Raw genomic sequence first — 27020 nt, 5'->3', positions numbered from 1 at the left:
GAGCCATTTGCAGTGTACAGATACATGATATTGGAATAACGTTTAGTGCAAGGTAAAGCATTGTAAAGTCTGAACAAAGATACAGGCTCTTCGGCCCATCGTGTCCGTACCAACCAGCGATCACCCCCCCCGCACACTAGCATTATCCTGCACACTAGAGACAATTTACAGTTTTATTTACTAAAGCCAATTAACCTACAAACCCGTACAATAGACAATAGACAATAGGTGCAGGAGTAGGCCATTTGGCCCTTCGAGCCAGCACCGCCATTCAATGTGATCATGGCAATCAGTACCCCGTTCCTGCCTTCTCCCCATATCCCCTGACTCTGCTATTTTTAAGAGCCCTATCTAGCTCTCTCTTGAAAGCATCCGGAGAACCGGCCTCCACCGCCCTCTGAGGCAGAGAATTCCACAGACTCACCACTCTCTGTGAGAAAAAGTGTTTCCTTGTTTCCGTTCTAAATGGCTTACCCCTTATTCTTAAACTGTGGCCCCTGGTTCTGGACTCCTCCAACATCGGGAACATGTTTCCTGCCTCTAGTGTGTCCAAACCCTTAACAATCTTATATGTTTCAATCGTCTTTGGAGTTTGGGAGGAAACCAGGGCACCCGGAGACAACCCACGTGGTCACAGGGAAACCTCTTAAGTTCGTGTTCCAGGAGCAGAATTAGACCATTCGGCCCATCAAGTCTACTCCACCATTCAATCGTGGCTGATCTATCTCTCCATCTCAACCATATTCTCCTGCTTTCTCCCCATAACCCCTGACACCCGAGATGTCTTTGGAGTGTTGAGTGAACCAGAGCACCCGGAGAAAACCCACGCAGGTCACGGGGAGAACGGACAACCTCCCTGCAGACAGCGCCCGCAGTCAGGATCGAACCTATGTCTCTGGTGCTGTCAAGCAGCAACTCTACCGGTGTGCCACCCAAAATGGTGACGTTCAAGAGGCTTTTAGATCGGCACGCAGATATGCAGTGAATGGAGGGATGTGGATCATGTGCAGACAGATGAGATCAGATTAACTTGGCATATGTTCGGCACGGACATTGTGCCTATGGGTAACCTCCTTCAGTCCCACACCTCTCCCTAGTCTCCACATCCTGACCACATGATAACTTCCAGAGTTACTCCCTCTGCCATTATTTACTTTAGTTTATTAGAGTCATACGGTGTGGAAACAGGCCCTTCGGCCCAACTTGCCCATACCGGCCAACATGTCCCAGCTACACCAGTCCCACCTGCCCACTTATCCCTCCAAACCTGTCCGCTCCATGTACCTGTCCAACTGTTTCTTAAACGTTGGGATAGTCCCAGCCTCAACTACCTCCTCTGGCAGCTTGTTCCATACGCCCACCACCCTCTGTGTGAAAAATGTACCCCTCGGATTCCTATTAAATAATTTCCCCCTTCACCTTGAACCTATGTCTTCTGGTCCTCGATTCCCCTCCTCTGGACAAGAGACTATTCCTCTTATGATTTTGTACACCTGGGACGACAGATGGCACAATGGGCTAAGTGTTCGGCTGGCGACCGGAAGGTGGCCGGTTCGAATCCCGCTTGGAGTGCATACTGTCGTTGTGTCCTTGGGCAAGACACTTCACCCACCTTTGCCTGTGTGTGAATGTGTGTGAGTGATTGGTGGTGGTCGGAGGGGCCGTAGGCGCAGAATGGCAGCCACGCTTCCGTCCGTCTGCCCCAGGGCAGCTGTGGCTACAGAAGTAGCTTACCACCACCGAGTGTGACTGAGGAGTGAATGAATAATGCGATGTAAAGCGCCTTGAGTATTAGAAAGGCGCTATATAAATCCCATCCATTATTATTATTCATTATAAGATCAGCCCTCATCCTCCTGCGCTCATGGAATAGAGACCCAGCCTACTCAATCTTTCCCAATAGCTCAATCCCATACCTCTCCCTGACCACATAATAAATTCATGATAACTGTGGAAATATTTGCTACAGTAGTCTGTGAAGGACACGTCAGTGGATATTTTTAATGCAGAGATAGATAGATTATGGATGAGTACGGGAATCGGTGGTTATGCGGTAAAGGCAGGAGAATGGGGTTAGGAGGGAGAGATAGATCAGCCATGATTGAATGACTGAGTAGACTTGATGGGCCGAATGGCCTAATTCTGCTCCTATCACTTATGACCTTAAAACTCACAGAGTTGCTCCTTCCACCATTGTTCAGTTTAGTTTATTGTCACGTTTAGTTTAGTTTAGTTTCGAGAAACAGCGCGGAAAAAGGCCCTTCGGCCCACCGAGCCCGCACCAAACAGCGATTCCCACACAGTAACACTATCCTACACACACTAGGGTCAATTTACACGTACGCCAAGCCAATTAACCTACATACCTGTGCGTCTTTGGAGTGTGGGAGGAAACCGAAGATCTTGGAGAAAACGGGGAGAGCGTACAAACTCCATACAGACAGCACCCGTAGTCAGGTTCGAACCCGGGTCTCTGGCGCTGTAAGGCAGCAACTCTACCGCTGCGCCACCGTGGCTTCACATGTGTACCGAGGTACAGTGAACAAAGCATTTGGCATCCATCCATTCCGCTGCTGAGCCCCTAAGCAATGGAATGATCTCCCTCAGACTCCCTTTCTTCTTTTCACAATGCTTTATTTATTCCTTCATCGCCTGTGTTCGTCGCCAGTAACGTTGGTCTTTATCGTCCATTCCATGTCGACTGGAGATAGTTTAGAGAGAACAGATAGATGCAAAATGCTGGAGTAACTCAACGGGACAGGCAGCATCTCTGGAGAGAAGGAATGGGTGACGATTCAGGTCAGGACCCTTCTTCAGATTTCTCGACCGGAAACGTCACTCCACCCTTCTGTCCAGAGATGCTGCCTGTCCCGCTGAGCAACACCAGCATTTTGTGCCCATCTTCGGTTTAAACCAGCATCTGCAGTTCCTTCCTACAGATCTTACACGGCTCCACTGCAAAGTCTCCTCAAGGTATGACTATGAAGTTCTCCTCCTCTCTCTGACGAGAGTTCAGCAATCAGTCTGAAGAAGGGTCTCGACCCGAAACATCACCCATTCCTTCTCTCCAGAGATGCTGCCTGACCCGCTGAGTTACTCCAGCATTTTGTGTCCATCTTAGAGTCAACAGCGCTGGCGCACTGGTGGGTAGATGGACGTTTCCTTCCCCAAGGCCCGATGCTGAACCAGATGTTTCCATGACAACGGGGGCTTTCATCTTCACGGAGGCTACCATTTTTATTTATTTAAAAAAAAACACATCATATTTATTTAATTTGCTGATCCTAAACTTGCCATGAATGAGGGGCACAGTGGCGCAGCGGTAGAGTTGCTGCCTTACTGCGCCAGAGACCCGGGTTCGATCCTGACTACCGGTGCTGTCCTTACGGAGTTTGTACGTTCTCCCCGTCACCTGCGAGGGTTTTCTCCGGGCGCTCTGGAGATGCACAGAGTCTCTTGCCCAGAATAGGGAAATCGAGGTCCAGAGGACATAGGTTTAAGGTGAGGGGGAAAAGATTTAATAGGAATAGGGTCACAGTTTAAGGATAAGGGGGAAATCTTTTAGGACCGAGATGAGAAAAACATTTTTCACACAGAGAGTGATGAATCTCTGGAATTCTCTGCCACAGAAGGTAGTTGAGGCCAGTTCATTGGCTATATTTAAGAGGGAGTTAGATGTGCCCCTTGTGGCTAAAGGGATCAGGGGGTATGGAGAGAAGGCAGGTACAGGATACTGAGTTGGATGATCAGCCATGATCATATTGAATGGCGGTGCAGGCTCGAAGGGCCAAATAGCCTACTCCTGCACCTATTTTCTATGTTTCTATGAATCTGAGAGGTAACTTTTTCACAGGAAGGATGGTGTGTACAAGGTATAGAACGAGCTGCTGGATGAGGTAGTTCAGGCAGGGACTATTCTAACATTTAAGAAACAGTTAGACAGGTACATGGATAGGACAGGTTTGGAGGAATATGGACCAAACGCGGGCAGGTGGGACTAGTTTAGCTGGGACATGTTGGCTGCTGTGGGCAAGTTGGGCCTGTTTCCATGTTGTATCACTCTAAGGTAGACACAAAATGCTGGAGAACCTCAGCGGGTGCGGCAGCATCTATGGAGCGAAGGAAATAGGCAACGTTTCGGGCCGAAACCTTTCTTGTATCACTCTATGACTGGATTCCTCCCACACTCCAAAGACGAACTAGTTTGTAGGTTAATGGGCTTCGGTAAAATTGTAAATTGTCCCTGGCGTGTGTAGGATAGTGTTAGTGTGCGGGGTGATCACTGGTTGGCATGGACCCGTTGGGCCGAGGGCCTGTTTCCACGCTGTATCTCTAAAGTCTAAAGTCTGAAAGTAATTTTGACCCATCAGGCTTTAAAAATCAGCGATTTGTTTTTTCATCCTCAGTGTTCCTACATCCCAGATGGAGTCAGCATGAAACAGTCCACCGTCACCATTGTCCCCAGGTGTGGTCTATCTTCCATTCCCCGTGTGAGCTCTGGGTCATTTTCCATTACCGAGTCACTGGCCGCCCAGTCTCCTGGGCCACCTCTGACGCACTCGCTCACGAAACACTCCTGCGCCAAGTTCACCATCCCTTGGGCTACAAACCTCCCGGGCCTTTCCCCAGCTTTCCCCCGAGAGTTTTCTCCGAGATCTTCGGTTTCCTCCCGCATTCCAAAGATGTACAGGTTTGTAGGCTCATTGGTAGACAAAAGCGCTGGAGAAACTCAGCGGGTGCAGCAGCATCTATGGAACGAAGGAAATAGGCAACGTTTCGGGCCGAAACCCTTCTTCAGAGTGAAGTTCATTGTAGGTTCATTAGCTTGATATACATGTAAATTGTCCCTTGTGTGTGTAGGATAGTGTTAATGTGCGGGGATCGCTGGTCGGCGCGGATTCAGTGGACTGAAGGGCGTATTTCCGCGCTGTATCTGTGAACTAAACTAAACTAGATTTGCTGCCTCACAGTGCCAGTGGCCCAGGTTCGATCCCGACTATGGGTGCCGTCTCTATGGAGTTTGTACGTTCTCCCTCTGACCTGTGTGGGCTTTCTCTGGGTGCTCTGGTTTCTTCCCACACTCCAACGATGTACAGGTTTATAGGCTAAAGATAGACACAAAAAGCTGGATTAACTCAGCATATCGGGCAGCATTTAAAGAGATGCTACCTGCCCAGTGAGTTATTACAGCTTTTTGTGTCTATCTTTGGTTTAAACCAGCATTGCAGTTTCACCTCACACAGGGTTGTAGGCTAATTGGCTTCGGTAAAATACTAAATTGTCCCTGGTGTGTGTAGGATAGTGTTAGTGTGCGGGAATCACTGGTCGGTGTGGACTCGTTGTGGCCTAAGGGCCTGTTTCTGTGCTGTATCTCTAAACTAAACTCGGACAAAACCCACGCAGGTCACGGGGAGAACGTGCAAACTCCGTACAGACAGCACCCGTAGTCGGGATCGAACTTGGGTATCTGGCGCTGAGAGGCAGCAACTCTATCGCTGCACCACCGAGCCGCCCAATGATAAATGGTTTATTTGTGCTTCCATTAATGTTTGTTTAATGTCCTGTGTAACAAGTAGCCTATCAGGGAACCTTCTTGTTCATCTGTTGCCTTCCCCGAATTGTCCTGATCATTCTTTAGACAATAAACAACAGACAATAAGTGCAGGAGTAGGCCAATTGGCCCTTCGAGCCAGCACCGCCATTCAATATGATCACGGCTGATCATCCCCAATCAGTACCCCGTTCCTGCCTTCTCCCCATATCCCCTGGCTCCGCTATCTTTAAGAGCTCTATCTAGCTCTCTCTTGAAAGTATCCAGAGAACGGCCACCACCACCCTCTGAGGCAGAGAATTCCACAGACTCACAACTCTCTGTGTGAAAAAGTGTTTCCTCATCTCCGTTCTAAATGGCTTACCCCTTATTCTTAAACTGTGGCCCCTCGTTCTGGACTCCCCCAACATCGGGAACATGTTTCCTGCCTCTAGCATGTCTGAACCCTTAATAATCTTATATGTTTCAATAAGATAACCTCTCATCCTTCTAAACTTCAGAGTATACAAGCCCAGCCACTCCATTCTCCCAGCATATGAGAATCCCGCCATCCCGGAAATTACTGGTAGTTTTTCCCCACTCGCCCAGATCCCGTCCTGAAAAATCACCTATTCCTTCTCTCCAGAGATACTGCCTGACCCGTTGAGTCACTCTAGCTTTTTGTCTCTGTTCTATGTTATCCCAGTTTTGCATCCTACACACTAGGGACAATTTCACAGTGAAGATAGACACAAAAAGCTGGAGTAACTCAGCGGGACAGGCAGCATCTCTTCTGAAGAGGGGCCTCGACCCGAAACATCACCCATTACTTCTCTCCAGAGCTGCTGCCTGTCCTGCTGAGTTGCTCCAGCTTTTTGTATCTATCTTCGGTTTAAACCAGCATAGAAACATAGAACATAGGTGCAGGAGTAGGCCATTCAGCCCTTCGAGCCTGCACCACCATTCAATATGATCATGGCTGATCATCCAACTCAGTATCCTGTACCTGCCTTCTCTCCATACCCCCTGATCCCTTTAGCCACAAGGGCCACATCTAACTCCCTCTTAAATATAGCCAATGACCTGGCCTCAACTACCTTCTGTGGCAAAGAATTCCAGAGATTCACCACTCTCTGTGTGAAAAATATTTTCCTCATCTCGGTCCTAAAAGATTTCCCCCTTATCCTTAAACTGTGACCCCTTGTTCTGGACTTCCCCAACATCGGGAACAATCTTCCTGCATCTAGCCTGTCCAACCCCTTAAGAATTTTGTACGTTTCTATAAGATCCCCCCTCAATCTTCTAAATTCTAGCGAGTACAAGCCGAGTCTATCCAGTCTTTCTTCATCTGAAAGTCCTGACATCCCAGGAATCAGTCTGGTGAACCTTCTCTGTACTCCCTCTATGGCAAGAATGTCTTTCCTCAGATTAGGAGACCAAAACTGTACGCAATACTCCAGGTGTGGTCTCACCAAGACCCTGTACAACTGCAGTAGAACTTCCAACTTCCATCCGGCACTCCAATACACCTGGACGATTTCCGACACTTCCCTACCATTCCTTGACCTCACCATCTCCATCGCAGGGGACAGACTCCTGACCGACATACATTACAAACCCACTGACTCACATGGCTATCTGGACTACACGTCTTCCCACCCTGCCCCCTGTAAAGACTCCATCCCCTACTCCCAATTCCTCCGCCTACGCCGCATCTGTTCCCAGGATGAGACATTTCATACCAGGGCATCGGAAATGTCCTCGTTCTTCAGGGAACGGGGATTCCCCTCCACCACCATAGATGAGGCTCACACCAGGGTCTCATCCATACCCCGTAACACTGCTCTCTCTCCCCATCCCCGCACACGCAACAAGGGCAGAGTCCCTCTGGTCCTCACCTTTCACCCCACCAGCCGGCAAATACAACACATAATCCTCCGCCATTTCCGCCACCTCCAACGTGACCCCACCACTCGCCACATCTTCCCATCTCCCCCCATGTCTGCCTTCCGCAAAGACCGCTCCCTCCGCAACTCGCTCGTCAATTCTTCCCTTCCCTCCCGCACCACCCCCTCCCCGGGCACTTTCCGTTGCAACCGCAAGAAATGTAACACCTGTCCCTTCACCTCCCCCCTCGACTCCATTCAAGGTCCCAAGCAGTCGTTCCAGGTGCGACAAAGGTTCACCTGTATCTCCTCCAACCTCATCTACTGCATCCGCTGCTCTAGATGTCAGCTGATTTACATCGGTGAGACCAAGCGTAGGTTGGGCGATCGTTTCGCCGAACACCTCCGCTCAGTCCGCAATAACCTACCTGACCTCCCGGTGGCTCAGCACTTCAACTCCCCCTCCCATTCCCAATCCGACCTCTCTGTCCTGGGTCTCCTCCATTGCCAGAGTGAGCAACAGCGGAAATTGGAGGAACAGCACCTCATATTCCGTCTGGGGACCTTGCGTCCTTATGGCATTAACATTGAATTCTCCCAATTTGGCTAGCCCTTGCTGTCTCCTCCCCTTCCTTAACCCTCTAGCTGTCTCCTCCCACCCTCCCATCCGCCCGCCCTCGGGCTCCTCGTCCTCCTCCCCTTTTCCTTCTTTCTTTCCCCCCCCCACCCCCCATCAGTCTGAAGAAGGGTTTCGGCCCGAAACGTCGCCTATTTCCTTCGCTCCATAGATGCTGCTGCACCCGCTGAGTTTCCCCAGCTATTTTGTGTACCTGCAGTAGAACCTCCCTGCTCCTATACTCAAATCCTGCAGTTCCTTCTTACAAACTTTTACAGTGGGCAATTAACCTAAAAAAAACACTTTTTTCCCTTTGTTTCCAATTGTATCCTCTCATTCTACCTATTCCAATCAGTCTGAAGAATAGTTCCGGCCCTAAGTGTACCTATCCATGTCCTCCAGAGATTTTTCAGGCAGAGATAGATAGATTCTTGATTAGTACGGGTGTCAGGGGTTACGGGGAGAAGGCAAGAGAATGGGGTTAGGAGGGAGAGATAGATCAGCCATGATTGAATGGCGCAGTAGACTTGAAGGGCCGGATGGCCTAATTCTGTCCCTATCACTTATGCCTTATGCTGCCTGTCTCGCTGAGTTACTCCAGCACTTTGTGTTTATCTTCGTTGTAAACCAGCATCTGCGGTTCCGTTTTACTAATTTCAGACCTATTCCCCTGCCTTCAACAATGCCCTTCTCTCATCAGTGTTTAGTTCGCTTTCTAAGGTTCCTCTGTACCAAGATCACATGAGTGACCCAGGGCTGGAAGTGCCCTGGTTGGATTTTGCCTTCCGCGCCTGTCTTTGATCTAAGAAAGGTCAAACAAGCGATTTACAGAAGAAATAGCAGCAGAAATAGGTAATTTGGTCTTGTGAGCAGTAAACAGAATAGTACCAGTGTACGGGGTGATTGTTGGTGATTCCCCTACTCTGGGTAAATGATTATTCCCCTCATGATTTTATACACCTCTATAAAATTGCCACTCAGCCTCTGTAGCACCAAGGAATAAAGTCTTAAGGGCTTGTCCCACTTGGCCGTCATTTGAGCATCACGCAGATGGTGCCCGAAGATTTTGTACATCACAAAATCCTGCGACGCCGTGCGCAGGCGCGCGTCACTGCCTATGTCATCACGCACCATGCCCGCATTACGTGCGTGTCACGACGCATGCGGCAAATGACGGTCAAGTGGGACTGGCCTGTCCAACATCTCCTGACTCGCCTGTTGGCAAGATAATGCTGGCTAAACTTGCTGACTAAATGTATGCAATGAGGGCGGCACGATGGCGCAACGGTAGAGTTGCTGTCCTACAGCGCCAGAGACCCTGCGGTGATCCTGACTACGGGTGCTGTCTGTACATGGCTTGTACTTTCTCCCTGTGACCGCGTGGGTTTTCTCTGGGTGCTCTGGTTTCCTCCCACACTGCAAAGACGTGCAGGTTTGTAGGTTAGTTGGCTTTGGTAAAAAATTGTAAATTGTCCCCAGTGTCGGTGTAGGGTCGTGCCAGTGTATGGGGTGATTGCTGGTTGGCGTGCACTCGGCATATAATCTTATATGTTTCAATAAGATGCCCTCTCATCCTTCGAAATTCCAGTGAATACAAGCCTAGTCGCTCCATTCTTTCGTCATATGACAGTCCCACCATCCCGGGAGTTAACCTGGTGAACCTACGCTGCACTCCCTCAATAGCAATAATGTCCTTCCCCAAATTTGTAGACCAAAACTGCACACAATACTCCAGGTGTGGTCTCACATGGATATACAGGCAATAGAGGGATGTGGATCAAGGATGTAATGCTAAGGCGCTGGTCAGGCCGCATTTGAAGTATTGTGAGCAATTTTGGGCCCCCATATCTGAGCGAGAATTTGCTGGTGCTGAAGAGGGTCCAGAGGAAGTTTACAAGAATAATCCCAGGAATGAGTGGGTTAACATATGATCAGCGTTTGATGGCACTGGGCCTGTACTCGCTGGAGTTTGGAAGGATGAGGGGGTACCTCATTAAAACTTACCGAATAGTGAAAGGTTTGGATAGAGTGGATGTGGAGAGGATGTTTCCACTAGTGGGAGAGTCTAGGACTAGAGGTCGTAGCCTCAGAATTAAAGGACGTTCCTTTAGGAAGGAGATGAGGGTGGAATTCATTGCCAGACGGCTGTGGAGGCCAAGTTAGTGGATATTTTGAAGGCAGAGGTAGATAGATTTTTCATTAGTACGGGTGTCAGGGGCTATGGGGATAAGGCAGGAGAATGGGATTAGGAGGGAGAGATAGATCAGCCTTGATTGAATGGCAGAGTGGACTCGATGGTCCCAATGGCCTAATTCTGCTGCTATCACTTATGAATTTATGAATGTGCAGGCAGAGGAGATTAAACTTGACATCGCAGGGCCATAGAATCAAGCAGATGAATGGCCTGTTTCCACGCTGTATCTCTGAACCAAACTAAAACTAAACGAAAGACTTTGAGAAATCCAGGCATGTGCTGTGACACGCCACTCATTCCCTCAATGATAAATACATCGGTTTAATGAATAATGCATCATATTTATTATTTAATGGCTGCGGCCGTTAAATAATAAATACAAAAAAGTTGATTAAACAAGTAACAGATGTCAGTCTTGCAGAGTACAAAGACTCTGCTGGAAGGTAAACAAAGTTTCCATGAGGCTCTGAGCTGATGGTTGTATCTCCATCTGCTTTTCATCAGCTCAGAGCCTCATGGAAACTGGCCCTTCGGCCCAACTTGCCCGTGCCCACCAAGATGCCCCATTGAAAATGAATCAGGGAGAACACACGAAAAGAGGAGCTGGAGTAGGCCGTTCGGTCCGTCAAGCCTGCCCCACCATTCAATCCAATCATGGCTGTTCCAAACTATAAAAAGGACTGCAGAGGCCCCTCCTAAACGTCACCCAGCGACAGATTATTTCAAGGTTTTGCCCAGAAAACAATACGTACGTGAACCATATCACTGAGCTGGACGATTGTGGTCACCCAGACCACAAGATACCCCTGGGTACCCATCCACAGTATCCAGAATGGCACGGTGGTGCAACGTTAGAGTTGCTGCCTCACAGGGCCAGGGACCCGGGTTCGATCCTGACCACGGGTGCTCTCTGTACGGAGTTTGTATTGTTTCTGCCTTCTCTCTATATCCCCTTAACTCCGCTATCCATAAGAGCTCTATCTAACTCTCTCTTGAAAGTATCCAGAGAACCGGCCTCCAAATATCCAGAGAACCTGAGGCAGAGAATTCCACAGACTCACAACTCTCTGTGTGAAAACGTTTTTCCTCATCTCTTATCCCTTATTCTTAAACTGTGGCCCCTGGTTCTGGACTCCCCCAACATTGGGAACATGTTTCATGCCTCTAGCGTGTCCAAACCCTTAATAATCTTATATGTTTCAATAAGATCCCCTCTTATCCGTCTAAATTCCAGAGTATACAAGCCCAGCTGCTCCAATCTATCAACATATGACAGTCCCGCCATCCCGGGAATTAACCTTGTGAACCCACGCTGTACTCCCTCAATAGCAAGAATATTGAGGGAGTGGATTGAGGGATTACCTACAAACCTCTACGTCTTTGGAGTGTGGGAGGAAACCTAAGGTCTCGGAGAAAACCCACGTGGTCACAAGGAGAACGTACAAACTCCGTACGGACAGCACCCGAAGTCAGGATCGAACCCTGGTCTCTGGCGTTGTAAGGCAGCAACTCTACCGCTGCGCCACCGTGCCGTTGATTGGCCATTTCCTTTCCCATTGATGAAGGGTCTTGACCCGAAATGAAACCTATTCCTTTTTTCCAGAGTTACTACCTGACCCACTGAGTTACTCCAGCTTTTTGTGTCTATCCTTGATGGGCTGGGATTGGATTAAGGGCGAGAAAGTGGAGTAGCGGGTAGAGTTGCTGCCTCACAGCGCCAGGGAACCCGAGTTCGACCCTGGCCTCGGGTGCTGCCTGCGTGGAGTTTGCGCGTCCTCCCCGTGACCACGTGAGTCTCCTCCAGGTGCCCCGTTTCCTCCAACATCTCAAAAACATGTGTGTTTGTACGTTCTAATATAAAGGGACACTAAATACTGGAGTGACTCAGCGGGTCACGCAGCATCTCAGGAGAACATGGATAGGTGACGTTTCGGATTGAGACCCTTGTAGGTTAATTGGCCTCTGTAAAAAAATAATTGCCCCAATGGGTGAAAAAGTGAGATCATGTAGAAATAGTGTGAATGGGGATTGACGTTCGGTGTGGCTGAAGGGCCTGTTTTCATGCTGTATCTCCAAACTTTATCAACCACGATTCTACGGCATAACCTTTCCTGCTTCCTTGCTGTAGTTTACTGTTCTTTAGTTTACTTTAGAGATACAACATGGAAACAGGCCCTTCAGCCCATCAAGACTACGCAGACCAGCGATCACCCCCCACACCAGCACTATCCAACACACTGGGGTCGACATACAGGTGGCAATTAACCTGTAAATCTGTACGTCTTTGGAGTTTGGGGGAAAACCGGAGCACCTGGAGAAAACCCACCCAGTCACAGGGAGAACGTATAAAGTCTTACAGACAGCACCCGTAGTCAGGGTCGAATCCGGGTCCCTAGCGCTGTACGGCACTAACTCCACCGCTGTGCCACCGTGCCGCCCCCTTTCGATTGAAGGGATGTTCCGAATGTTTACAAGAAGGTCGGGCGGCAGTGAGGCGCAGCGGTAGAGTTGCTGCCTTACAGCGAATGCAGCACCGGAGACCCGGGTTCGATCCCGACTACGGGCGCTGTCTGTACGGAGTTTGTACGTTCTCCCCGTGACCCGCGTGGGTTTTCTCCGAGATCTTCGGTTTCCTCCCACACTCCAAAGACGTGCAGGTCTGTAAGTGAATTGGCTTGATAAATGAAGAAAAAAAAATTGTTCCTAGTGGGTGTAGGATAGTGTTGATGTGCGGGGATCGCTGGTCGGCGCGGACCTGGTGGGCCGAAAGGGCCTGTTTCCGCGCTGTATCTCTAAACTCAACGGAAAACTAAAAGTCGGGCTGTCACGAGGAATCCGAAGGTGAATCTGATACCATAGCATCTGTTGAATCTGATCATGCAGCTATCCGTGTGCCGTATTGAACTTACTTCCCACAAGGAGGAGTTGATGTGTAAAGATGCTCTAAGAGGGGTCTCTGGATCAAGGATGTTGATGGGGTGAGGTCAAGAAAATGGGCGGCAAGGCGGCACAGTGGTGGTGCTGCTGCCTTACAGCGCCAGAGACCCAGGTTCGATCCTGACTGCGGGCGCTTGTTTGTACGGTGTTTGTATGTTCTCTCTGTGACCGCGTGAATCTTCTCCGGGTGCTCCGAAGGTTCGTAAGGTTAATGGCTTCGGTAAAGAAAAAAAAATTGTAATCGTCCCCAGTGTGTAGGATGGTGCAAGTGTACAGGGTGATCTATCGCTGGTCAGCGCAGTCTCCGTGGACCAAAGGGCCTGTATCCTTTAGAGATGCTGCATCTCGAAAGTCGACAGTCGAAAGAATTGGTGACGAGGAATCACAAAGCATTGGGGCTGAATGGCCTATTTCTGTAAATATTTTACAGAAGATAGACACAACATGCTGGAGTAACTCAGCGGGACAGGCAGCATCTCTGCGTAGAAGGAATGGGTGAGGTTTTCGGGTCGAGACCCTTCTTCGGACTTTAATGGATATGGTGATTGATATCCCCCTCACCCACAGTTGAAACAAAGAACTGCAGAAGATGGATAATACACTAAAGGGCACAAAGCACTGGAGTAACTCAGCGGGTCAGGTAGCATCTCTGGAGAACATGGGTAGGTGATGTTTGAATCGGGACATGTGTGAGGAAGAACTGCAGATGCTGGATAAAATCGAAGGTGCTGGAGTAACTCAGCGGGTGAGGCAGCATCTATGGAGAAAAGGAATGGGTGAGGTTTCGGGTCAAGACCCTTCTTCAGACTGATTGGTCTGAGCATGGATGGGTGATATCTCTGCTTAGGACCTTTCTTCAGACTGAAGAACGCTCCCGACTCGAAACGTCACCTTTCCATGTTCTCCGGAGATGTTGCCTGACCCGCTGAGTTACTCCAGCACTTTATGTCCTTTGTTCCCTATATACCTTTCTGCTTATAGTACAGGAACTGGCCTAATTCTGTACTGTTAATATTTTATATAATATTTTATGAAGTACGACTTCACACAAACCTCGCAGATTGAGTTGGACAAGTTACACACATGACACATTGCTATTGAGGGAGTGCAACGTAGGTTTACAAGGTTAATTCCCGGGATGGCGGGACTGGCATATGCTAAGAGAATGGAGCAGCTGGGCTTGTACACTCTGGAGTTTAGAAGGATGAGAGGGTATCTCATTGAAACATATAAGACTGTTTTAGGGCTTGGACACACTAGAGGCAGGAAACATGTTCCCGATGTTGGGGGAGTCCAGAACCAGGGGCCACAGTTTAAGAATAAGGAATAAGCCATTTAGAACGGAGACGAGGAAACACTTTTTCTCACATAGAGTGGTGAGTCTCTGGAATTCTCTGCCTCAGAGGGCGGTGGAGGCAGGTTCACTGGATGCTTGCAAGAGAGAGCTAGATAGGGCTCTTAAAAATAGTGGAGTCAGGGGATATGGGGAGAAGGCAGGAACAAGGGATTGGGGATGATCAGCCATGATCACATTGAATGGCGGTGCTGGCTCGAAGGGCCAAATGGCCTACTCCTGCACCTATTGTCTATTGACCAGAGCAAAGCAGAAATAAAACTATAGCACATTTAGTCAATTGCTACAATTGATACCATTCATAAATCAGCTGTAGATTCTAGATTCAGACAAATGTGCAGACTGCAAACTTAAGGTCATATGTGATAGGAGCAGGATTAGGTCATTCAGCCCATCAAGCCTACTCTGCCATTCAATCATGTCTGATCTATCTCTCTCTCTCTCTCTCCTAAACCCATTCTCCTGCCTTCTCCCCATAACCCTGACACACATACTAATCAAGAATCTATCTCTGCTTTAACAATATCCATTGACTTGGCCTCCACGGCCTTCTGTGGCAAAGAATTCCACAGATTCACCACCCTCTGACTAAAGAAATTCCTTCTCACCGCCTTCCCAAAGGGACGTCCTTTAATTCTGAGGCCCAGTGCCGTCTAACGCTGATCGTATGTTAACCCAAAGAATTGACTCCTTTAAGAAGGGAACGGTTTTCAGTTTTAATTGGTGGCGTTGGTTCAGTCTCATTAGCCAAGGGCATTAATCAGTTCTCCCTGTGGGGTTTCTCGTTTAATCACAGACTATGTAACGAGGACTTAAGACTATTTCACAATGTGGTGGACCCAATGATTTTCTCCAGGCAGGGGGCCTGTTTTGAAGGCCGGAATTAATGGTCTTTTCACTTTCTCCATTGGCCCATTGACCAATACAGAGCTGGAGCCACAAGCACACGGCGACCACAAGCATTCCCCACGCAACCACCTTGACACTGAGGCTGATGTACGGCCTCAGACCAATGTTCAATCTGGGCCATAAATCAAAAGTGTGGGTGACGGTTCCTGGCAACATCTGACTGCTATGTGGGTGGCACGGTGGCGCAGCGGTAGAGTTGCTGCCTTACAGCGCAAAGAGACCCGGGTTCCATCCTGACCACCACAGGTGCCTGTCTGTGTGGAGTGTGCACGTTCTCCCCGTGACCTGCGTGGGTTTTCTCCGGGACCTTCAGTTCCCTCCCACACTCCAAAGACGTGCAGGTTTGTAGGCCAATTGGCTTGGTGTAAGTAAATTGCCCCTATAGTACGTAGGAAAGTATTACTGTGTGGGGATCGCTGGTCGGCGTGGACTCGGTGGGCCGAAGGGCCTGTTTCCACGCTGTATCTCTGAACTCAAATATAAATTAAGCTACATATTTCCAACAATAGAAGTACGCAAGTCCCTGCTGGTATTTATGAAAAGAGGCACTTGCTTTTATGTATCGCCCTTCAAGACCTCCAAGGTACATTATAAACAATTAATTACTATGGTAGCATGGTAACTAAAGTACTGGGTCAGTCAGTACCTGCAGAGAGAGAGAGACGCAGTTAACGTCTCAAATCGATCACCAGCGGCATGAATATTGACTTCTCTAACTTCAAGTAACCCTTGCTTTCCCTCTCTCTCCATCCCTTTCCCTTCCTAGTTCTCCGACCAGTCCGACTTACAAGGTTAATTCCCGGGATGGCGGGACTGGCATACGCTGAGAGAATCAAGCAGCTGGGCTTGTATACTCTGGAGTTTAGAAGGATGAGAGGAAATCTTACAATACAATACAATACAAGACAATACAAATTTATTTGTCATTTGAACCTCGTTGAGGTCCAAATGAAATGTTGTTTCTGCAGTCATACATACAAAAAGAAAAAGACCCAAGACACAACACAATTTACACAGACATCCATCACAGCGCATCTCCTCCTCGCTGTGATGGAAGGCAAAAACCTATCCCTCCCCTGCACTCCCCTCTCCCCCCCGATGTCAGAGTCAAAGCCCCCGGCGGGCGATGGTAATTGTCCCGCCACCATTAACGCCGCGCCGGGTGATGCAATGCCACGCTCCGGGTCTTGTTGTTGGAGCCCCCGGCGTGCGCTAGCAAAGTCCCGCGGCCATTCCAAGCCGCGCGGGGCGATGATGTAAGGCCCCGCTCCAGGTGCTCTTCAACCCCGCAACTCGGGCGGGAGAAGTCGCCGTTGCAGAAGCCCCGAGAAGCGGTCTCCCAGCAGGGACCCGCGGGCTCCCGGTGTTCCTGTCTGCTAGACCTGCGGTTGGAGCCTCCGAATCTCCGGGGGTCGGGTCACAGCAGCGCGCCACCACCGCTCCACCCGCTCCGGACTCGGCCAGCTCCGCGATGGTGAGTAGGTCCGCAGCTCCGCGACTGGAGCCCCAGGTCGTTCCTGCTGGAGGCCGCTCCACGTTGCAGCCCCAACGACAACGGAGACCCGACAGGGAAAAGGTCGGGTCTCCCGTGCAGGGGAAAGATTTTAAAGTTCCCCCCCACCCCCCACCCCGTCAAAAAATAAAATAAAAACGACATTAAAACAAGACAGAAAATAATAAAAAGACAGACGGACTGCAGAGGCCGCTGCGACGTGAGTCACGCTGCCCACCGGAATCTTATTGAAACATATAAGATTATTAAGGGTTTGGACATGCTGGAGGCAGGAAACATGTTCCCGGTTGGGGGAGTCAAGAACCAGGGGCCACAGTTTAAGAATAAGGGGTAAGCCATTTAGAACGGAGACGAGGAAACACATTTTCTCACAGAGAGTTGTGAGTCTGTGGAATTCTCTGCCTCACAGGGCGGTGGAGGTCGGTTCGCTGGATACTTTCAAGAGAGAGCTGGATAGGGCTCTTAAAAATAGCGGAGTCAGGGGATATGGGGAGAAGGCAGGAACGGGGTACTGATTGAGGATGATCAGCCATGATCACATTGAATGGCGGTGCTGGCTCGAAGGGCCGAATGGCCTACTCCTGCTCCTATTGCCTATTGTCTATTGACTGTCCCCCTGAGTAAACTTTATCTCTGTAGGCCTCGTTGCCAGGGGAATGGAGGGATATGTTTTATGTGCAGGCAGGTCAGAGTTGGTCGGCATTATGTTCGGCACAGACATTGTGGGCCGAAGAGCCTGTTCCTGTGCTGTAATGCTCGATGTTCTGTGATAAAAACGGCATTCAGGAAAACTGGAACAGAAAAGGAATTCCTGTCATGTTCATATAAAATAGTCTGCATGTTTATTCCAGTTGTTTACTTCAGTTTAGATTAGTTTAGAGATACAGAGTGGAAACAGGCCCTTTGGCCCACCGTGTCCACGCCAACCAGCTGTTCCTGTACACTGACACTATCCTACCCACTCGGGACAATGTACAATTAGACCAAGCCAATTAACCTACAGACCTGTACGTCTTTGGAGTGTGGGAGGAAACCCGAGCACCTGGAGAAAGCCCGCTCAGTCGCAGGGAGAACGTACAAAGTCTTACAGACAGCACCCGTAGTCAGGATGGATAAATAATTGATCTCCTGTCATTCACCAGTTCTCCTTGACCTGAGATGTTGTTAGCTCAGCCTCTCTCTTCACGGATGCTGCCTGACCCGCTGAGTATTTCAGGCAGTTTATATTGTTATATCAGATTTACAGAAACTGCAATGATCTGAGATGCTTAATCTCTTTCTCTGTCTTTTTCTCTCTCCACAGATGCTGCCTGACCTAACGAGCATTTCAAGCAATTGATGTTGATAATTCAGAATTACGGCAGCATTTATATTTTGAAGTGTGGTCACCGGTATAATATTGGAACATGAAAGCACGTATGTACACAGCAGCCAACAGCGATGCGACGGTGATCAGGTAATCTGGCTCCTGATGTTTCATTTGTTTAGTTTAGTTTAGTTTAGACAAACAGCGGGGAATCAGGCCCTTCGGCCCACTGAGTCCGTGGTGACCAGCGATCCCCGCACACTAACACTATCCCACACATACAAGTTACAATTTTACCAAAGCCAATTAACCTCCAAACCTGTACGTCTTTGGAGTGAGGGAGGAAGCCGGAGCACCCGGAGAAAACCCACGCGGTCACGGGGAATACGTACAAACTCCACACAGTCAGCAACCAGTCAGCAATGTATTCTTGTATTCACTGGAATTTAGAAGGATGAGAGGGAATCTTATAGAAACATATAAAATTCTTAAGGGATTGGACAGGCTAGATGGAGGAAACATGTTCCCCAAATTGGGGGAGTCCAGAGCCAGGGGTCACAGTTTAAGAATAAGGGGTCGGCCATTTAGGACTGAGATGAGGAAAGACTTTTTCACCCAGAGAGTTGTGAATCTGTGGAATTCTCTGCCACAGAAGGCAGTGGAGGCCAATTCACTGGTTGTTTTCAAGAGAGAGTTAGATTTGGCTCTTTGGGCTAATGGAAACATAGAAAATAGGTGCAGGTGTAGGTCATTCGGCCCTTCGAGCCTGCACATCCCAGGAATCAGGACATCCCAGGAATCAGTCTGGTGATCACAAGGGATATGGGGGGAAAGCAGGACCGGGGTACTGATTGTGGATGATCAGCCATGATCATATTGAATGGCGGTGCTGGCTCGAAGGGCCGAATGGCCTACTCCTGCACCTATTTTCTATGTGTCTATGTTTTGGAGTAGAATTAGGTCATTCGGCCCATTGAGTCTACTCTGCATGTGGAGGCGCCGCCATTTTGTACGCCATCATTCAACGAAGGTGAGGGAGCTGAGACAAACTAATGCAAGCACACAATAAACAGATATATAACGAAGAGACAGGGAATGGAGGGGTAGAGACCATGCAACGGGATGGAGGCCGCACGGTGGCACGTTTGGTAGAATTGCTGCCTCACGGCGCCAGAGACCCGGGTTCGATCCTGACACAGTCAGCCAGCAGAATGTCAGATGACAACAGAGATTTAGCCACGTCAAGTTTTGTTCAAGAAAGAACTGCAGATGCTGGAAAAAAAGGTGGACAAAAATGCTGGAGGAACTCAGTGGGTGAGGCAGCATCTATGGAGAGAAGTAATAGGCGACGTTTCGGGTCGAGACCCTTCTTCAGACTGATGTTGGATGGGGGGGGACGGGAAAAAGAAAGGAAGAGGCGGAGACAGCGGGCTTGTGGGAGAGCTGGGCAGGGGGAGGGGAAGGAGGGAGAAGGCAGGGACTACCTTAATTAGAGGTCAATGTTCGTACCGCTGGGGTGCAGACTGCCCAAGCGAAATATGAGGTGCTGCTCCTCCAATTTACGGTGGTCCGCACTCTGGCCATGGAGGAGGCCCAGGACAGAAAGGTCGGATTCAGAATGGGAGGGGGAGTTGAAGTGCTGAGCCACCGGGAGATCAGGTTGGTTAGTGCGAACTGAGCGGAGGTGTTGGGCAAAGCGACCGCCAAGCCTGCGCTTGGTCTCGCCGGTGTAGAGCAGTTGACACCTGGAATGGCGGATGCAGTAGAATTTAGCCATGTCAACGTTGATGAAACAGGCGTGAAACAAAGATGTGGGGCTGCATTACCAACAGCCTGGGGGCGGGCCATTTCACCGGCCGTCGTAAATCCATCCCAGAGTGAGTCGCTACTTGTGCGGCAGTGAACTTTAGGGAATGTTTGCCCAGGGCCCCTAATTGCTAACAGCTGTGATGCAGTTCGCCGGAGTTTATGAGTTTGTTTAAGTCGGTCAACGAAGCAAAAGCACCAACGCTCAGTCTGACTAAACCTACCTGATCACCGGTTTAGCCGGATGCTAAACACTTTAACCTCCCATTCCCACACTGACCTTTCCGTCCTGGGCCTCCTCCACTGTCAGAGTGAGGTCCAGCACAAATTGGAGGAACAGCACCTTATATTTTGCTTGGGCAGCTTACACCCCAGCGGTATGAACATTGACTTCAAGTAAACCTTCAAGTAAACCTCTTTCTCCATCCCTCCCCCATCCGAGTTCTCCGACCAGTCCGACTGTCCTCCTGATTAAATTTTATCTTTATATGCTTCGTTGTCAGCCTCCCCAAGCTAACAATGATCTATTCTACATATTCCTTGGATCTCTCCTTTTCACACTTTACCCGTCCATATCTCTGTGTCTCCCGCTCCCCTGACTCTTGGTCTGAAGAAGGGTCTCGACCCGAAACATCACCCGTTCCTTCTCGCCAGAGATGCTGCCTGACCCGCTGAGTTAAGGGCCTGTCCCACGATGGGAGTTCACCCAAGAGCTCTCCAGAGTTTAAAAAAAATCAAACTCGTGATATTCTACGAATTCCTATGACCTTCCATGTGTGCGTTCACGAGCTCCTACGAGTAAAAAGTAACAAATTTTTTCAACTCTGTAAAAAATGTCCACGTGTAAAAAAATTATTTTAAAACTTTTTACTTTTTACTCGTAGGAGCTCGTGAACATACTCGTAGGAGTCGTAGGAGTCGTAGTAGAAGGAAAATCCTTTTCCTTCGTTCCATAGATGCTGCTGCACCCGCTGAGTTTCTCCAGCATTTTTGTGTACCTTCGATTTTCCAGCATCTGCAGTTCCCTCTTAAACACCGAACAATTAAATCCTTACTTATTTTAGCTTTGCAGCCATATTTAGTTCTCCCTGTGATCACCTGGGTTTTCTCCGGGTGCTCCGATTTCCTCCCACATTTCAAAGACGTGCAGGTTTGCAGGTTTGTAAGCTTCTGCGAATTGTTGTCAGTGAGTGGGACATAGAACTAGTGTGCGGGTGATCATTGGTCGGCATGGACTCAGTGAGCCGAAGGGCCTGTATTCACGCTGTATCTCTCAACTCAACTAAACTACAAAGTAATCCAATGATTTTACAGTGTCCCACATTCAGAATTAAGCTACTTAAAACAGTACAGCACAAGAACAGGCAGTTCCACTCAACTCAACTCAACTAATGCAACAACACAACAAGCAGATGTACGATGAACAGGCAGGGAATGGAGGGATAGAGACCTTGGAGGTAGCACGGTGGCGCAGTTGGTAGACCTGCCGCCTCACAGCGCTGGAGGACCCAGGTTCGATCCTGACCTCGGGTGCCGTCTGTGTGTGGAGTTTGCACGTTCTCCCTGTGAGCGCTTGGATTTCTTCTGAAGAAATGGGAGAAAGCCCATGCAGGTCGTGGGGGAAGAACGTACAAACTCCGTACAGACAGCACCCGTAGTCAGGATCGACCCCGGGTCTCTGGCGCTGTGAGGCGACAACTCTACCGCTGCGCCGCCTCGCCGTCCCGACTTAGCACGAGAATGTACTTTCAATAAAATAAAATAAATGCATAATTACTGTTGTGGCTTCATTACAGGATGCTCTATAGTTCAGAGTGGAGCAGAGGTGCCTCATAACGCCTCCACTTATCACCGCCTGGATTAGTTTCTGTGGGGATGTGATGAGATGAGAGGAATCTTCGATTGATGAGAGGAATCTTCGAACCAAAGAGGAAAAAGTGCTGAGAACGTGTATCCTTCAGATCAGTTCTAAATGTTTTTAACCCGATAGTAAAGCCATATGCCATTCTTTTAATAGCTTTCACGTATTCTCTCTCGCAATTGATTGTTTTAATATTTCTTGGTTGCTAATTGCATCAGTGTTGTCAATTCCTGATGTGTTAGTGCCTAGCACTGAGTGAATAGTGGTTCCATCACCAAAGATCATTCCATCTATAATTGGAGCTGAGGTAAGTTCCCACCTGGATTTGTACCTATTTCTCTGCTCCCCCTCCCCCTTTCCCTCCCCCTCCCACTTCCCCTCCCCTTCCCCTTCCCTTCCCCTCCCCTCCCAACTTCCCCTCCCCGCCTCCTCCTATTTACCTCCCCCTCTCCCTTTCTCTCCCCTTCACCTCCCCCTTCCCCTCCACCACTTCCCCTCCATCTTCCCCTCCCAACTTCGCCTCCCCACCCCCTCCCATTTCCCTCCCCCTCTCCCTTTCTCTCCCCTTCACCTCCCCCTTTCCCCCCTTCACCTCCCAAGTTCCCCTCCCCTCCCATTTCCCTCCCCCTCTCCCTTTCTCTCCCCTTCCCCTCCCCCCACTTCCCCTCCCCCCACTTCCCCTCCCCTATCCCCTCCCAACTCCTCCCCCTTCCCCCTATTTATCTCCTTCCCCTCCCCCTTCCCCTCCCAACTTCCCCTCCCACTTTCTCTCCCCCTTTCCCCCCCCCTCCACCCACATTCCTTCCTCCGGCTTCACAATTCACAACTCTTCCATCCTCTTGTCTCACACCCTCCTGTCCTAATCTCTGGGCCTTCGTTCCAACCATCTGTCTATCAAACCACCCCTGTGATCACCTCTTACCTGCCACGTTTGGTCCCTACTCTCCTCTCTCCACGCTCCCCACTTTTCTTCCACCCTCTCCCCAACTCCCCCTCTCCCCCCCCCCCCCCCCCCCTCACAATCAGTCTGAAGAACGGTCCCGATCCAAAACGTCACGCCTCCATCTTCTCCAGGGATGCTGAGTTACTCCAGCACTTTGCGTCTTTTTTTGGTGGTAAGTTTGCTTGCTCCGAACTGTATAGACGAGGGGACACCATCTGTTGAGTTTGCCTACTGTTGTCTATTTTTTCTTTTAATGAACTTTTTAAAGTCATAGAGCGATCCAGTGTGGAAACACTCTTCATCCCAACTTTCCCACACCGGCCAACAATGTCCCAGCTACACCAGTCCCACCTGCCTGCGTTTGGTCCATATCCCTCCAAACATGTCCTGTCCATGTACCTGTCTAACTGTTTCTTAAACGTTGGGATAGTCCCAGCCTCAACTCCCTCCACTGGCAGCTCGTTCCATACACCCAACCACCCTTTGCCTGAAAAAGTCACCCCTCAGATTTCTATTCCTTTTCTTTGTTGTTTATGATAGGTTTTACAGAGTGACTGACATGTTTACTTATCTGTTGTCCTGCTGCAAGTAAGAATTTCTTTGTTCCTTTTCGGGACAAATGACAATAAAACGCTCTTGGCTTTTAAGAAGTGTCCTACGAAACATACCAGAAGCACGATCTCAAGAGCCAGACTGCAGAAACTGTGAGTCTGTGCTCTAACTCTGGACCAGAGCCATAGTTGGGAAACATTATGATCATTTTCCTAAAATTATTTCTGCTGAAAAGAATTAGGAACTATGTGTAAAATGGAAGCACATGTTTGTGTGTGTATAGTGGAGGTCACGGCTAAGAATATATTATGTCGTAAGTCGTGCAGAATTCCAGAACCTCCCTGTCTCCAAGCTCCAGAACTCAGTTTAGCTTAGTTCAGAGATACAGCTCGGATACAGGCCCTTCTGCCCCACCAGATCCGTGCCGACCAGCGATCCCTGCACGCTAACGTTATCCTGCATGCACTAGGGACAATTTACCAAACCAATAAACCTACAAACCGGTACATCTTTGGATCTGGAAGGAAACCGGAGCACATAGAAACATAGAAACATAGAAATAGGTGCAGGAGTAGGCCATTCGGCCCTTCGAGTCTGCACCGCCATTCAATATGATCATGGCTGATCATCCAACTCAGTATCCCGTACCTGCCTTCTCTCCATACCCCCTGATCCCTTTAGCCACAAGGGCCACATCTAACTCCCTCTTAAATATAGCCAATTAACTGGCCTCAACTACCCTCTGTGGCAGAGAGTTCCAGAGATTCACCACTCTCTGTGTGAAAAATGTTTTTCTCATCTCGGTCTTAAAGGATTTCCCCCTTATCCTTAAGCTGTGACCCCTTGTCCTGGACTTCCCCAACATCGGGAACAATCTTCCTGCATCTAGCCTGTCCAACCCCTTAAGAATTTTGTACGTTTCTATAAGATCCCCCCTCAATCTTCTAAATTCTAGCGAGTACAAGCCGAGTCTATCCAGTGAAAGTTCATATGAAAGTCCTGACAACACGCACACCTCCAGATTGAGGGACAGTTTCTTCCCAGCTGTTATCAGGCAACCGAACCATCCTATCAACAACTAGAGAGCAGTCCTGAACTAATACCTACTTTGGACTATCTTTAACCGGACTACACTGCATATAATCTTGTACTAAACATTCTTCCATGTTATTTACTTTGTCATGTATCTGTACACTGTGAACGGCTCGATTGTAACCACGTGTAGTCTTTTCGCTGACTGGTTAGCACGCAACAAAGGCGTCCCTCAGTGCTCGTGTCAATAAACTAAACTGAACTGCACTCAAAGTGAACCTACATGTGCAAAAGGAGCGAGTTATGCCTCTAGTACTTTATAATGAGCTGAGTTTGAGGATCGGAAAACGGCCGTTCCCAGTTCAGTCGTGGAGACTTGATGTGTAATGGCCCTGTCCCACGGTACGAGTTCATTCCAAGAGCTCTCCCGAGGTTAAAAAAAATCAAACTCGTGGTAAGCACGCAGAATGAACATAGCGGGTACGTCGGAGCTCGGGGACGTCTCTTAGCGCTAACGGCAGGTAATCGGGAAGACTCGCTAACGGCAAGTAAGCATGGGAAGACTCGTGAAGATTTTTCAACATGATGAAAAATGTCCACGAGAGCCCCGAGTACCGACGAGTGGCCATTACCGTAAATCCCCAAGTTCGAATCAGGGCAAACTCGGGAGAACTCTTGGAATGAACTCGTACCGTGGGGCAGGGGTTTTAGAAAGAACTGCAGATGCTGGTTTAAATCGAAGGCAGACCACAAAATGCTGGAGTAACCCAGCGGGACAGGCAGCATATCTGGAGAGAAGGAATGGGTGACGTTTCGCCCTTAAGGGTCTCAACCCGAAACGTCACCCATTCCTTCTCTGCAGAGATGCTGCCTGTCCCGCTGAGTTACCCCAGCATTTTTGTGTCTACCTTTGTCGTGGCAACCTCATGCTGAGTCAGTGCGTTTCCTGGATGTGCATCTTCCACCACGGCCCGGCCCGGCCAAGCTGACCCCTACAACCTTTGGAGGTTGCGCTCTATGTGTGAGTAGTTGCGGCGGTGGGGATCGGTTGTAACGTGCGATTGTTCTTCCTCTCCCAGTTGGTGTCCAACGTGCTGATCTTCTCCTGCACCAACATCGTTGGCGTCTGCACCCACTACCCGGCCGAGGTGTCGCAGCGGCAGGCCTTTCAGGAGACGAGGGAGTGCATCCAGGCCCGGCTGCACTCGCAGAAGGAGAACCAACAGCAGGTGAGAGACGGGAGGCCGCCACAGGCCAGCGCCGCCTGCAGGTGCAACACGGCGTAGCTGGGACATGTAGGTCGGCGTGGGCAAGTTGGGCCGAACACACAGTGATACAGCGTGGAAACAGGCCAACTTGCCCACACCGACCAACATGTCCCAGCTACACTTAGTCCCACCTGCCTGCGTTTGGCCCAAACCCCTCCAATCCATGTACCTGTTTCTAAAATGTTAGGATAGTCCCAGCCTTAACTACCTCCTCCGGCAGCTCATTCCATACACCCATCACCCTTTGTGTGAAAAAGTTACCACTCAGATTCCTATTAAATCTTTTCCCCTCCACTTTAAACCTATGTCCTCTGGTCCTCGATTCGCCCACTGTGTGTGGTCAAGAGACTGTGCATCTACCTGATCTATGCATCTAATCTAGAGACTGTGCCTCTACAAGATCACCCCTTATCCTCCTGCACTCCAAGGAATAGAGTCCCAGCCTCCTCAAGCTCTGACTGTAGCTCAGACCCTGGCAACATCGTCGTAAAGGATCCAACGTTCAGGCAACACACCTGGACAGGTACACGGACAGGTACAAGGACAGGAAGGGTTTAGTGGGTTATGGCCAGGTTTAGGGGGCACAGTTCATAAGAGATAGGAGCAGAATTAGGCCATTCGCAAGTTAGCCACGGACGTTGCACTGTCTGATCCAAGGACCTTATGGGCGTGGGACCATGCTGCTTGGCCCACTGTTAACATGCATCTAGTGAAGAGACAGGCGACTGCCTGCAGTTAGAAGTTGAAAGACATTGGTAATCTGAGCAACCTGGGTGTCCTTGTACACAAATCAGTGATCGTTAACATGCGTGTTCCACCAGCAATTAGAAAGGCAAACGGCATGTTGCTCTTTATTACATGAGGATTTGAATACAAGTGGAGAAATGTCTTGCTCCAATTATAAAGAGCCCTGTAGTGTCCGCGGCTGGGATATAAGAATACTTGCCATGGAAGAGGAGCTCTGAAGATTCACTGGACCGTATGCTCTAGAATTTAGAAGAATTAAATGTGAGAGTCATACAGTCATACAGCATGAAAACAGGCCCTTCGACCCAACTTTCCCACCCTGACCAACATGATTGAGGGGGGATCTTATAGAAACTTACAAAATTCTTAAGGGGTTGGACAGGCTAGATGCAGGAAGATTGTTCCCGATGTTGGGGAAGTCCATAACAAGGGGACACAGTTTAAGGATAAGAGGGAAGTCTTTTAGGACCGAGATGAGAAAATCATTTTTTACACAGAGAGTGGTGAATCTGTGGAATTCTCTGCCACAGAAGGTAGTTGAGGCCAGCTCATTAGAGGGAGTTAGA

At 49.2% G+C, this 27020-nt stretch overlaps 1 protein-coding gene across 3 annotated transcripts in view; it reads left to right on the top strand.

Annotated features, from left to right (window-relative positions):
* The window catches only part of adcy5 (adenylate cyclase 5), a 266316-nt gene that overhangs the window by 115670 nt on the left and 123626 nt on the right, over positions 1-27020 (top strand). For all 3 annotated transcript variants that reach the window (XM_033024874.1, XM_033024873.1, XM_033024872.1), the window contains exon 2: positions 25519-25668. In XM_033024874.1, coding sequence (XP_032880765.1) covers positions 25519-25668 — 150 coding nt within the window. The remainder of the gene's footprint in view (positions 1-25518; positions 25669-27020) is intronic.

Source organism: Amblyraja radiata, chromosome 7, assembly GCF_010909765.2.
Source record: "Amblyraja radiata isolate CabotCenter1 chromosome 7, sAmbRad1.1.pri, whole genome shotgun sequence".
NCBI classification, from domain to species: domain Eukaryota; kingdom Metazoa; phylum Chordata; class Chondrichthyes; order Rajiformes; family Rajidae; genus Amblyraja; species Amblyraja radiata.
This window is presented reverse-complemented; position numbering and strand designations above follow the sequence as displayed.